We start from the raw sequence: 12127 nt of genomic DNA, 5'->3' as shown, positions 1-12127 counted from the left end.
TCCTCCCACATTCCAAAAACATGCTAGGTTAATTAGCGACTCCAAATTGTCCATAGGTATGAATGTGAGTGTGAACACACACAGAGAAATAAAATAAAATAAAATAAAATAAAATAAAATAAAATAAAATAAAATAAAATAAAATAAAATAAAATAAAATAAAATAAAATAAAATAAAATAAAATAAAATAAAATAAAATAAAATAAAAATTATTTTCATTATTATTTAATGTGATTGACTGGCCAACGGTGTGGAGCGAAGACAGCTGGGATAGGCTCCAGCACCCCAAACGAGCAAACTGTGCTCCACAATTTACGACCTTTAATATTACTGTACAATGTTTTATGGCTACAAAAGTGCTACCAAAGATGAGTGAATTCTAGCGCGGGTCATGGATACTGTGCGCTATTACAATCTGGGAAAAGAAGAGGAAGCTAATATTTTAAAAAGAAACGCCTGCAAGACAAACACATCAAGGATGAAAGTAAAGATCTCACTCACCGATGGTATGGATGGGTTTCCTGTAAGGCATGAGGCCGAAGGAATATTGGAAAATTCCACGAGCGTGGAAGAGAGGCAAGGAGATGCCCATGATCCTTTGCAGCAGTTCTTGTATACTTCTAAGCCAGGTTCCTCTCGGGTTCCCCACCTGATCAAACACCTCATTCTCTCCAAAGGAGAAGACTGGCACCAGGTGAGCTCTGGGTGGGAAAAAAAAGTTTGTCGAACTTATTATTATTATTATTATTATTATTGTTATTATTATTATTGTTATTATTATTATTATTATTATTATTATTATTATTATTATTATTATTATTATTCATTCATTCATTTTCTACCGCTTTTCCTCACGAGGGTCGCAAGGGTGCTGGAGCCTATCCCAGCTGTCTTTGGGCGAGAGGCGGGGTACACCCTGGACTGGTGGCCAGCCAATCACAGGGCACATATAGACAAACAACCATTCACACTCACATTCATACCTTTGGACAATTTGGAGTCGCTAATTAACCTAGCATGTTTTTGGAATGTGGGAGGAAACCGGAGTACCCGGAGAAAACCGAGGGTGGAATTGAACCCTAGTCTCCTAGCTGTGAGGTCTGCACGCTAACCACTCGACCACCGTGCCGCCATTATTATTATTATTATTATTATTATTATTATTATTATTATTATTATTATTATTATTATTATTATTATTATTATTATTACCTGGAAAGAAACTAAAGGAGACGGAGACGGCGTTCTACCTAAGGATGGACCTAGCCTTGATAGATTTTTATTGGAGATAAAATAAATGATAACTGATACCGCCTCCTTCCATTCCCAATTGATTCCACATTACACGGTGTGCTTTTTCCGGGAAAATGGCATGTGAGGGACTTGAATAAGCCTCTGTTTAGTTTAACTCTACGCTCAAAAAGCAAGCGTCTGACGTCGAGAGAGCCGCGAAACCTCTGAAAATTAGGCCCGCTGCGCTTACCCATGCTCCATCGCCATTTTAATGAAGCCTTTCTTCTTGGCTAAGAGCACGTTGTACATCCCTGGGTGAGCGTCGAGGGCCTCTGGGGCGCCGCCGACCGCTATTACAACAGCATTACCGCCGCACGTCCGCCGGAGTGGATAACTGGCGCTTTCTTTGTCAGATGGAATGAGGCCTGTGGAAAAACGGACAGAATCAGTAAGCTGAACAGTTTTTTAAAAATCTATTAATAAATTGCCATTTTGTGGTTGACTATGGACTATTATTATATTGAATATAAATATATTGAAAGACAAGTTATACAGTTTGTAGTGTTCTGGTTACTAAGCACCGATAAGGTAACATGGTCATCAAAAGATGTTATGCAATATTACTTTAGCTTTAGCCGTGGCATGACCGACATGATAGGATAAAAAAAAACATTCTCCTCCCATTCCATGTGGAAGTGGTAATGTCAAACCATCAAATTTTTTGTCATGTTTCCTGTTCCAGGTCACAGGTCTAAGGTCTACTAAGCACCGATAAGGTAACATGGTCATCAAGAGATGTGATGCAATATTACTTTAGCTTTAGACGTGGTTTGATTGATACCACATCTATAGGATTAAAAAAAAACATTCTCCTCCCATTCCGTGTGGAAGTGGTAATGTCAAACCATCTAAATTTTTGTCATGTTTCCTGTTCCAGGTCACAGGTCATAAAAGATAAAATAAAACAACAAAAAAAGTCAAAACAAATATATTGAAAGACAAGTTATACAGTATGTAGTGTTCTGGTTACTAAGCACCGATAAGGTAACATGGTCATCAAGAGATGTGATGCAATATTACTTTAGCTTTAGACGTGGTTTGATTGATACCACGTCTATAGGATTAAAAAAAAAAAACATTCTCCTCCCATTCCGTGTGGAAGTGGTAATGTCAAACCATCAAAATTTTTGTCATGTTTCCAGTTCTGACTGACTGAAGCCCTCCGGCCAACATCATAAATGTAAATTATAGTATCTCCCATCATATGTAGCTTGCTAGCTTCTGGAGCTCCTGAGTCTACCATGTTAAAAAAAAGATCAAATAAAACAACAAAAAAAGTCTAAACAAATATATTGAAAGACAAGTTATACAGTATGTAGCGTTCTGGTTACTAAGCACCAATAATGTAACATGGTCATCAAGAGATGTGATGCAATATTACTTTAGCTTTAGCCGTGGCATGACCGACATGACAGGATTAAAAAAAAAACATTCTCCTCCCAATCCGTGTGGAAATGGTAATGTCAAACCATCAAAATTTTTGTCATATTTCCCGTTCTGACTGACTGTGTTACCTTTACACTGGTGCGAGGGAGCTGTGGAGCGTTCTTGGGGGGTGGGGGGGGGCATTCTTGTTCCTACCTTCCATAGTGAGGTTTATGTTATGTAATTTGCAAATTTCCCACGTTCATGAACCTCCCTCTAATTCATGAGGTAACACTACACACAATCCCGAGAACTTCCACGACAACATAACGTACAATAAATAACCACCTAAGTACCACTGTTGTGAAGTATTAATTTGAAATAAAAATAGGTGAGTAGCCAACCTGCACACATGATGTAGTCTCTGAAGAAGGGGGCTCGAAACCACAGGGGCAGCATGAGCAGGTAGGTGGTAATGCCTGGAAATAGCCGCATGAATCCTGTGCAATACGTGCAGAAATTGGTAAAGGCCCCTGCCACCAAGATGCCATGTGGGTGGAAGCCTATGACGTAGTTGTGTCTCGGGTCCAGGTCAGCTGTCTTCAGCAACTGGGGATGAAGGGCGGGGGGGGGGTGAGAACATCATGTTGAGGTTTTAGATGTTAATGTTGTTAAAGAGCAGTCAAGTGACTTAATCTATGTACGCTACCGCTCAAAAGTTTGGGATCACTTGGAAATGTTTTTGGCAACCACTCTAAATTAGTCCAACAAGTCCAACATCCTGAAGTCGTTGCTTCACTGTTGGTACTGACACTGGTGTTTGACGGGTACTATTTATTTAGTTTAAGTACCAGGTGACGACCTGTGAGGCGTCTGTGTCTTAAACTACACACTCTCAGAGCAGCGTTTTTCTGTCCTTGTTAGACCCAGTTTGTGCTGCTCTATGAAGTGAGTAGTTAACAGCATGGTAAGAGATTTTAGTTTTAGTTTTAGATTTTTAGATGGCTTTTCTAATCATGTATTAGCCTTATAAAATGATTAGCTTGGATTAGCAGCCATACCAGGAGATTGATGCAGAGGACTGACAGTTGTTGATAGTAGGCCTCTATGCAAAAATGTACATCCTTCTTTGAAAATTATTTATTTTAATTGCTTGTGAAATGGATACAATATTTGTGAAATGCATGAAAATTAATTTTCCTTTGGAAAACAAAAAAATTTGCAAGTGATCCCAAACTTTTGAGCGGTAGTGTAGCCTCACGTCAACATAAAATACAAACTATAGCTGTGACATCGCTCACAACTGATGCCAAAGTGCGCCAAAGAAAAGGAAAGCCGCAAAAAAGCTAAGAGAGAGAAGACTTCATTCATTCATTTTCTACCGCTTTTTCCTCACAAGGGTAGCAGGGGGATGCTGGAGCCTATCCCAGCTGTCTTGAGAGGCGAGAGGCAGGGTACACCCTGGACTGGTGGCCAGCCAATCACAGGGCACATATAGACAAACAACCATTCACACTCACATTCATATCTATGGACAATTTGGAGTCGCTAATTAACCTAGCATGTTTTTGGAATGTGGGAGGAAACCGGAGTACCCGGAGAAAAGGGGTTCCTCCCGAGGGTGGGATTGAACACGGGTTTCCTCAATGTGAGGTCTGCGCGCTAACCACTCGAACACCGTGCAGCCCAATAATAAAATTATTTTTCATATTTAAAAAATTTAATAAAAATATGTGAACTAATAGAAATCAAAATACATCTAAATTAATATTTGAAGTAATTTTTAAAATTATTATATATGTAATGTCAGTGTTTTTTGTACTTTTTTTTGGCAATATTCATTAATTTATTCATTCATTTTCTACCGCTTATCCTCACAAGGGTCGCAGGGGGTGCTGGAGCCTATCCCAGCTGTCTTTGGGCGAGAGGCGGGGTACACCCTGGACTGGTGGCCAGCCAATCACAGGGCACATATAGACAAACAACCATTCACACTCACATTCATACCTATGGACAATTTGGAGGAGAATGTGGGAGGAAACCGGAGTACCCGGAGAAAACCCACGCATGCACGGGGAGAACATGCAAACTCCACACAGAGATGGCCGAGGGTGGAATTGAACCCTGGTCTCCGAGCTGTGAGGTCTGCGCGCTAACCACTCGTCCGCCGTGCCGCCCGAGTGTAACATTAGTAAATGAAATTGTAAATTAGTAGACTACAATATATTATATACTGTCATATATACTTTTTCATAGTACTTTTATTAAAAGTAAAGTTAAAATCCTGGACCTTATATATCCAATGCCATGTATCGTATCATCTATGAACCTATTGGTTAGTGTTCAACACAGTCGCGGAGCACATGCAGTATTTTTGGACATCGCCGGTCAGTGGCCACCCGGGCTGTGCGGAACCCATACATGTGTCTCTTATCCTCACTTCACCGGCTATCTGTTCTTTGGACCCCACGTGTCCTGCAATCAACACAAACCCTAAAAAAAACCCTTCTCACTCTTTTAAGGCGGTTGAACTGTGCAACTGCAATATTTAAAGACAAGCAAACTACTGTACTTAAACAAGCAGTCACTCAACAAGGTACTCAACAATCTGTCCGAGTCATCGCAGTGCCCGGAGGGTATATTTACACGGAACAGTACTTGGAGATGAATATGATGTGCTGTGAACGATTATTCACCGATAATCTATTATATTTGATATATTTGATAAATAAAATGAATGCAATTTTGAATTGCATTTGAATTGTTTTATGTTTTTTAACTAAAATAAGAGGTAATAAGATATTTGTCTTCTTGCACAGTTGTGCAGTGTTTTTCTGTCCTTGTTAGACCCAGTTTGTGCTGCTCTCTAAAGGGAGTAGTTAACAGCATGGTAAGAGATTTTAGTTTTAGTTTAAATTTTTAGATGGCTTTTCTAATCATCTGTTAGCCTTATAAAATGATTAACTTGGATTAGCAGCCATATAAGGAGATTAATCAGATTAATTTTAATTGTTTGTCAAATGGAAAAAAAATGTTTGTGAAATGCATGAAAATATGTTTTTCTTTGGAAAACAAAGAAATTTGCAAGTCATCCCAAACTTTTCAGCGGTAGTATATGTGCACATACACGTGGACAAGTCTTTAAAAGTCAAGTCTCAAGTGAAGAAAAGTCATGGTCGAGTCAAGTCTGATGTCATAGACTTGAAATTTGTGTCACTGGAATAAAATGCCATTTTAATAACAGAATAATCTATTATATTTCATATGTAAAATGAATGCATTTTTTTTAATGGTTTTATGTTTTTTACTAAAATAAGAGAAGTGAGATAAGACTTTGTTACGGCAATAAAGTGCTGACATAGCATTCAGGATTTAGCTTATGACATCACAGTCAAGACCCGACTTATTGATGTCAAAATCCAAGTCAATTTTTCAAGTCTTTGATGATATTGTCAAGTCGAGTCCAAAGTCATTAAAATTTCAGATTTTACAAGGACAGAAAAAGACTTCCATCCAGTTCGACTGCAAGTCATTTTCCAACCATTCCGTGTTATTCCCAGCGTCATCTGACTGTACGCTACGTTAGTACCGGGACAAAGAAGCAATGCAGAAGCAAAAGAGAAGCAGGGTTCTTTTAGATCATTCGTTGCGTGAGCGGCTTTGAACCGCAGCTTCCAATCAGATTGCGATGAGGTTGGATTAAAGCAGCTGATGTGTGACGAGTTAAAGCATCTTTTGGGTAATACAATGTTGACATTTGAGGATGTAGCGTCATGGAATGTGTCTGCGACAAGTAGCGGCCTTGGGAATGGAGAAATCCCAAGTACTTTGAATAGAGACGTGAGATAATAATAACAATATGAATGATATAAACGGTTCATATTGGTACCATTTTGTTCTGCCAATAACAATACTATAAAAATACTATAAAAAATATTTTTTATATTTAAAAAATGTAATATAAATATGTAAACTAATAGAAATCAAAATACATCTAAATTAATATTTTAAGTAATTTTTTAAATTATTATATATGTAATGTCAGTGTTTTTTGTACTTTTTTTGGCAAAATTCATTAATTCATTCATTTATTTTCTACTGCTTATTCTCACGAGGGTCGAGGGGTTGCTGGAGCCTATCCCGGCTGTCTTCGGGCAAGAGGCGGGGTACACCCTGGACTGATCGCCAGCCAATCACAAATAAAGTTATATATTTCTGGGAAAAAAAGGAAGGACAATTTCTCTATAAAAGCCAAAGGAAAATGTGGAATTACAGGAATTACAGAATTTTTAACCTGTGGAAAATTTTTGGGAAAAATCATGCATTCATTATCAGATCCATTAGATTTTTTTGGGATAGAAAACCTTGAATATTTTGAAGGGTAAATAAAGATTTGGCAAAATCTTTATTTGTGCGTCGTTTTTCTGTCCTTGTTAGACCCAGTTTGTGCTGCTCTCTGAAGGGAGTAGTTAACAGCATGGTAAGAGATCAGATGAATTTTAATTGGTTTGTGAAATGGATAAAAATGTTTGTGAAATGGAAGAAATTGTTTGTGAAATGCATGAAAATATGTTTTTCTTTGGAAAACAAAAAAAATTTGCAAGTGATCCCAAACTTTTGAGCGGTAGTGTATGTGGAAATACACATGGATAAGTCTTTAAAAGTCAAGTCTCAAGTGAAGAAAAGTCATCGTCGAGTCAAGTCCGATGTCATAGACTTGAAATATGTGTCTCCGGAATAAAATGCCATTTTAAGAACAGAATAATTATTAAATTTGATAAATAAAATGAATGCATTTTGAATGGTTTTATGTTTTTAACTAAAATAAGACTTTGTTACGGAAATAAAATGCTGACATAGCATTCAGGATTTAGCTTATGACGTTACAGTCAAGACCAGACTTATTGATGTCAAAGTCCAAGTCCATTTTTAAGTCTTTGATGATATTGTCAAGTCGAGTCCAAAGTCATTAAAATTGTGAGTCGAGAAAAACTCGACTCCAACAAAGTTTACATTTGAATTGTGACAAAAAAAAATTATGAGCGACAATTGGTAACATCTGTGACTTACTTATACTTTACTGTACTTAGAAATACGTATACTTACTTATTGATCATATCATCACATCTAATGGAGTTTCTATGTATGAGCCCAAAGTGATTGTTTGTGCTTCCATTTAATGTTTTGGTACTCAAACGATGTCCTACATTGGTGACAAAAACACTGAAAAAAACGTGTTTTGATTGACAACGTCATGTTCTGGAAGTGGAAGCGAAGCCAATGATTAACTGAACTTGGGGTCACCCACTCGTACTAAATAACACCAACAATGTGGAGACGATACAACACTGATTGGGTTCTTCAGATAACAGGTTGTACATTAAATATGGATATATTTATATTTATATCCACGCCAGGAAGAAAACCAACCAGTAGCGATGTGAGAAGGAAACTTGGCTCCTGATCATACCTGGAGATGGAGGTGGAGATGTTTATTCCACTGAGGGAAAACAAACCACGAAGAACCTTCTGTGCCTGTCGCTATCTCATCGAAACATGAAAACACTCATTATCTTATCTCCTCATTTACAATGTTGATCACACCCGCGGAAAAAAAAAAAACACTTAACACCGGCGATGGCGGTTTGACGCTTCTGTGGGTGCTTCGAACTACGAAGAGAAAGATTCATTGGTTGATTTCCAAAATCAATAATGAGCCAATTACTGATCCTGATTCACTGATGCTACACCTCCTCCATCTGAATTTAGCACCTAAAACGATTGAACAAGGGCGGCACGGCGGTCTAGTGGTTAGCGCGCAGACCTCACAGCTAGGAGACCAGTGTTCAATTCCACCCTTGGCCATCTCTGTGTGGAGTTTGCATGTTCTCCCCGTGCATTCGTGGGGTTTTCTCCGGGTACTCCGGTTTCCTCCCACATTCCAAAAACATGCTAGGTTAATTAGCGACTCCAAATTGTTCATAGGTATGAATGTGAGTGTGAATGGTTGTTTGTCTATATGTGCCCTGTGATTGGCTAGCCACCAGTCCAGGGTGTACCCCGCCTCTCGCCCGAAGACAGCTGGGATAGGCTCCAGCACCCCCCGCGACCCTCGTGAGGAAAAGCGGTAAAATAAAAATAAAAATAAAAATAAAAATAAAAATAAAAATAAAAATAAAAATAAAAATAAAAATAAAAATAAAAATAAAAATAAAAATAAAAATAAAAATAAAAATAAAAATAAAAATAAAAATAAAAATAAAAATAAAAATTGTCAACAGCAATGGTATAATTTAAAAAAATGAATGAATTAGAAGAAAAAAAGTCAAAATGATGTGACAAAAAGTCAATTATGACAATTATGTCATAATTACGAGCCTTTCTTTCGGTAGAAAATGAATGAATGAATGAATGAATGAACGATTGAACAAAATGTAGGCGGAAACCCACACACGGGGAGAATCGAACCCTGACTGTGTAGCATGCTAACCACTATACCACTGTGCCGCCCACAACATGGTTAGTACTTCACCTTTGATGTGTTACATTAGACTTACTAAGCATCGGGGCTACATCCTGTTTACTTGTGGGAACAAAATAATCTGTGACAAAAAGGCCCAAAATTAAAAATCTGCAAAATTTATTGGGATGTAATTGCAAATATGTGGGGATCCTGTGTACAAGATGAACACCACATTCACTATATTAGGTACAGTACACTTGTAAACACCAGCTTCAGCCTAATTGGGACCTCTATGAAGCCATGAAAACTCATCACGTGTACTATAGCGCCACCTGCCTTAGTGTGGATCAGTGCCCAACTTAAAGTAAATAAATGAAGAAACTTGAAATGTGAAAACCACTCACAAATCCTCTGACTTTATACACAACAGAATACGTTGTACTTAATTATTAGGTAATACCAACCTGATATGCACTTTCACTACTGGACCACAAGAGGGACCCAGTTGACTAAAGACAAAGCATTTGGACCACATTGGATTTAATTACTTTTAACATTTATTCAGTCATTTATTCATTTTCATGGTCGCAGGGGGTGCTGGAGCCTATCCCAGTTGACTTCAGGCAAGAGGCGGGGTACACCCTGGACTGGTGGCCAGCCAATCACAGGGCACATATAGACAAACAACCATTCACACTCACATTCATACCTATGGACAATTTGGAGTCGCTAATTAACCTAGCATGTTTTTGGAATGTGGGAGGAAACCGGAGAAAAGGGGTTGCCCCAGAGGGTGGGATTGAACACAGGTTTCCTAGCTGTGAGGTCTGCGCGCTAACCACTCGACCGCCATGCCGCCCTCCTTTAAACTTAAATAGCCAAAAACTTACCACTTCCACACGGCAGCCCAGTAATAAAAAATATTTTTCATATTTAAAAAATGTAATACAAATATGTAAACTAATAGAAATCAAAATACATCTAAATTACTATTTTAAGTAATTTTTTAAATTATTATATATGTAATGTCAGTGTTTTTTGTACTTTTTTTGGCAATATTCATTAATTTATTCATTCATTTTCTAACGCTTACCCTCACGGGGGTCGCGGGGGGGGGGGTGGGGGTGGGGGGGGGGTTTGTTGCTGGGGCCTATCCCAGATATCTTCAGGCGAGAGGCGGGGTACACCCTGGACTGGTGGCCTTTAACATTTAATTGATTAAAATTGTAAATTTAAAAAATCTATGATAATCAATCATCTACTTACAGTAATAAAATTAATAAATACAAAAAAAAAAGCTCCCTTAGCTTCATAATCAAAATAGGTGTGTCCAATGATGTGCATTGTTAGCTAGCTGATTTTCTCTCTTCAGAATGCCCGGTCAAAATGAAGTATTGCGGTCATGTTTTACATAAGGATCATGGAGTACGGCCAACCCCCCCTACCCCCCCAATATCAGTCTCAGTCTCACCTTAATGGGAAAGTAATCCCGCATGTAGTCCCAAATTCTGATGCCGCACAAATAAGGCACTCTCCGCCCTCCTCGTGAAGGAGTGTCATAGTCAAAGAACCACCAGACGGCGTAGAGGACGCTGACCAACCAGAAGCGAGTGAAGAGCAGATAGAAGAACAGGAAGATACATGTGGGTGCTGAGGAGAGAAAGCAATGTATTCAGTACATGGAATGAACAGAGACCAGTATAGTAATACACACTTAAGTAATACAAGTAATATGACTTTACTACTTGGTAAAAATACAATTTTCTTCATTTTTGGAGCATAAATTTACTAGCATTGAGCCAACACATTTGACAGCCATGTTGTTGATACCATCGATGTGACACACACTCACCCAAAGCCAGGAATGAGAAGACCCACTGCAGCACCGCAACGGTCTGCAGTCTCCTGTGCAGGGGCACGTCCACGGGGGCGAAATTAATCTTCATGTTGTCCACCAGGAATGACAGAACCCTTTTTCCACTACACTGCAACCGGTGGGAATCAAAAGAAGACAAGTCAAGTGGGTCCAAGGTCTCGTCTTCTTCTCCTCCCTATTCAACTCTTATCTCACTCAATGAAGGATTTCATTCGTCCTTATCTGCCTCACCTTTGACTTAAGACTCGTAAGTGCAGTTCAAATCTTGGGAGTGATTTTTTTTTTTTTCTAAATAGGCCAGAGAACTGTAGCTCTTTTCTTCTTTTTCTAACTCCCATGTTGCACAAAGTGTGCAAATGTCGGCGTCTTTTGGAAGCTGGAAAGCCAGCCCCATCTGTCTGAGAGACGTCTGAATTGCATATATAATCCCTCGCTACATCGCTGTGATGAATGAATGAGGAAGTAGGAGTCCTTATTTAGTGTTTTTTAACATTAGACACCTTTAAAAACACCCCTATATCACCTTTATCCTCATGATACCCAATTTAGTTAACAAAATAAGAGTATAATAGCCAAAAATAGTGGGTTAATTTAGAGTGGTTAATACAGTAAAGTCTCGTTATATCGATATTCTCGGGGGTCGGAAAAAATACCGATATAACCGGACTATCCATATATCCGATCCTGCGCCGAACTGCATTAAAAGTGGGCAATAATGCACTCGACATTGTTCTATAGGATAGAACATTGTTCTATAGTATAGAACAGGGGTGGGCAAACTACGGCCCGGGGGCCACTTGCAGCCCACCAAGCGTTTGAATCCGGCCCGTCAGTATTTCAACTTTTAACATACAAACTGGCAACAAACTGACAACATGTGTTAATTAGTAAAAAAAAAAAAAAAAAAAGGAAAATTTAATTATATAGTTTGATGTGGTCTGATGTTTACTACTATTTTCACCTTTACAGATAAAATTAGACAAATAATTCAAGGAAAATTATAAGCATAAAATACTGTGTGTGTAGCTGCTTTTGTATCGATATAAGCAGATCAAATTGGCTGGCGGGAGATAGAAAGGGCATCGTAGTAACCGGATTATCATAATAACCGGGTATCGTACTAACAGAA

At 38.5% G+C, this 12127-nt stretch overlaps 1 protein-coding gene across 1 annotated transcript in view; it reads right to left on the bottom strand.

The window, feature by feature from the left end:
* mogat2 (monoacylglycerol O-acyltransferase 2) overlaps positions 1-12127 on the bottom strand; it is a 49162-nt gene that overhangs the window by 1156 nt on the left and 35879 nt on the right. The window contains exons 2-6 of the mRNA XM_058087339.2: positions 10975-11107; positions 10594-10772; positions 3064-3268; positions 1485-1659; positions 503-702 (exon numbers count right to left, since the gene is read on the bottom strand). Of these exons, the coding sequence (XP_057943322.2) occupies positions 503-702; positions 1485-1659; positions 3064-3268; positions 10594-10772; positions 10975-11107 (892 nt within the window). The remainder of the gene's footprint in view (positions 1-502; positions 703-1484; positions 1660-3063; positions 3269-10593; positions 10773-10974; positions 11108-12127) is intronic.

Source organism: Doryrhamphus excisus, linkage group LG21 (assembly GCF_037039965.1).
Source record: "Doryrhamphus excisus strain RoL-2023G ecotype Guam linkage group LG21, RoL_Dexc_Guam_v1.1, whole genome shotgun sequence".
Classification (NCBI taxonomy): Eukaryota; Metazoa; Chordata; class Actinopteri; order Syngnathiformes; family Syngnathidae; genus Doryrhamphus; species Doryrhamphus excisus.
Note: the sequence above shows the minus strand (reverse complement) of the source record. Positions and strands in the feature narration are given on the sequence as shown.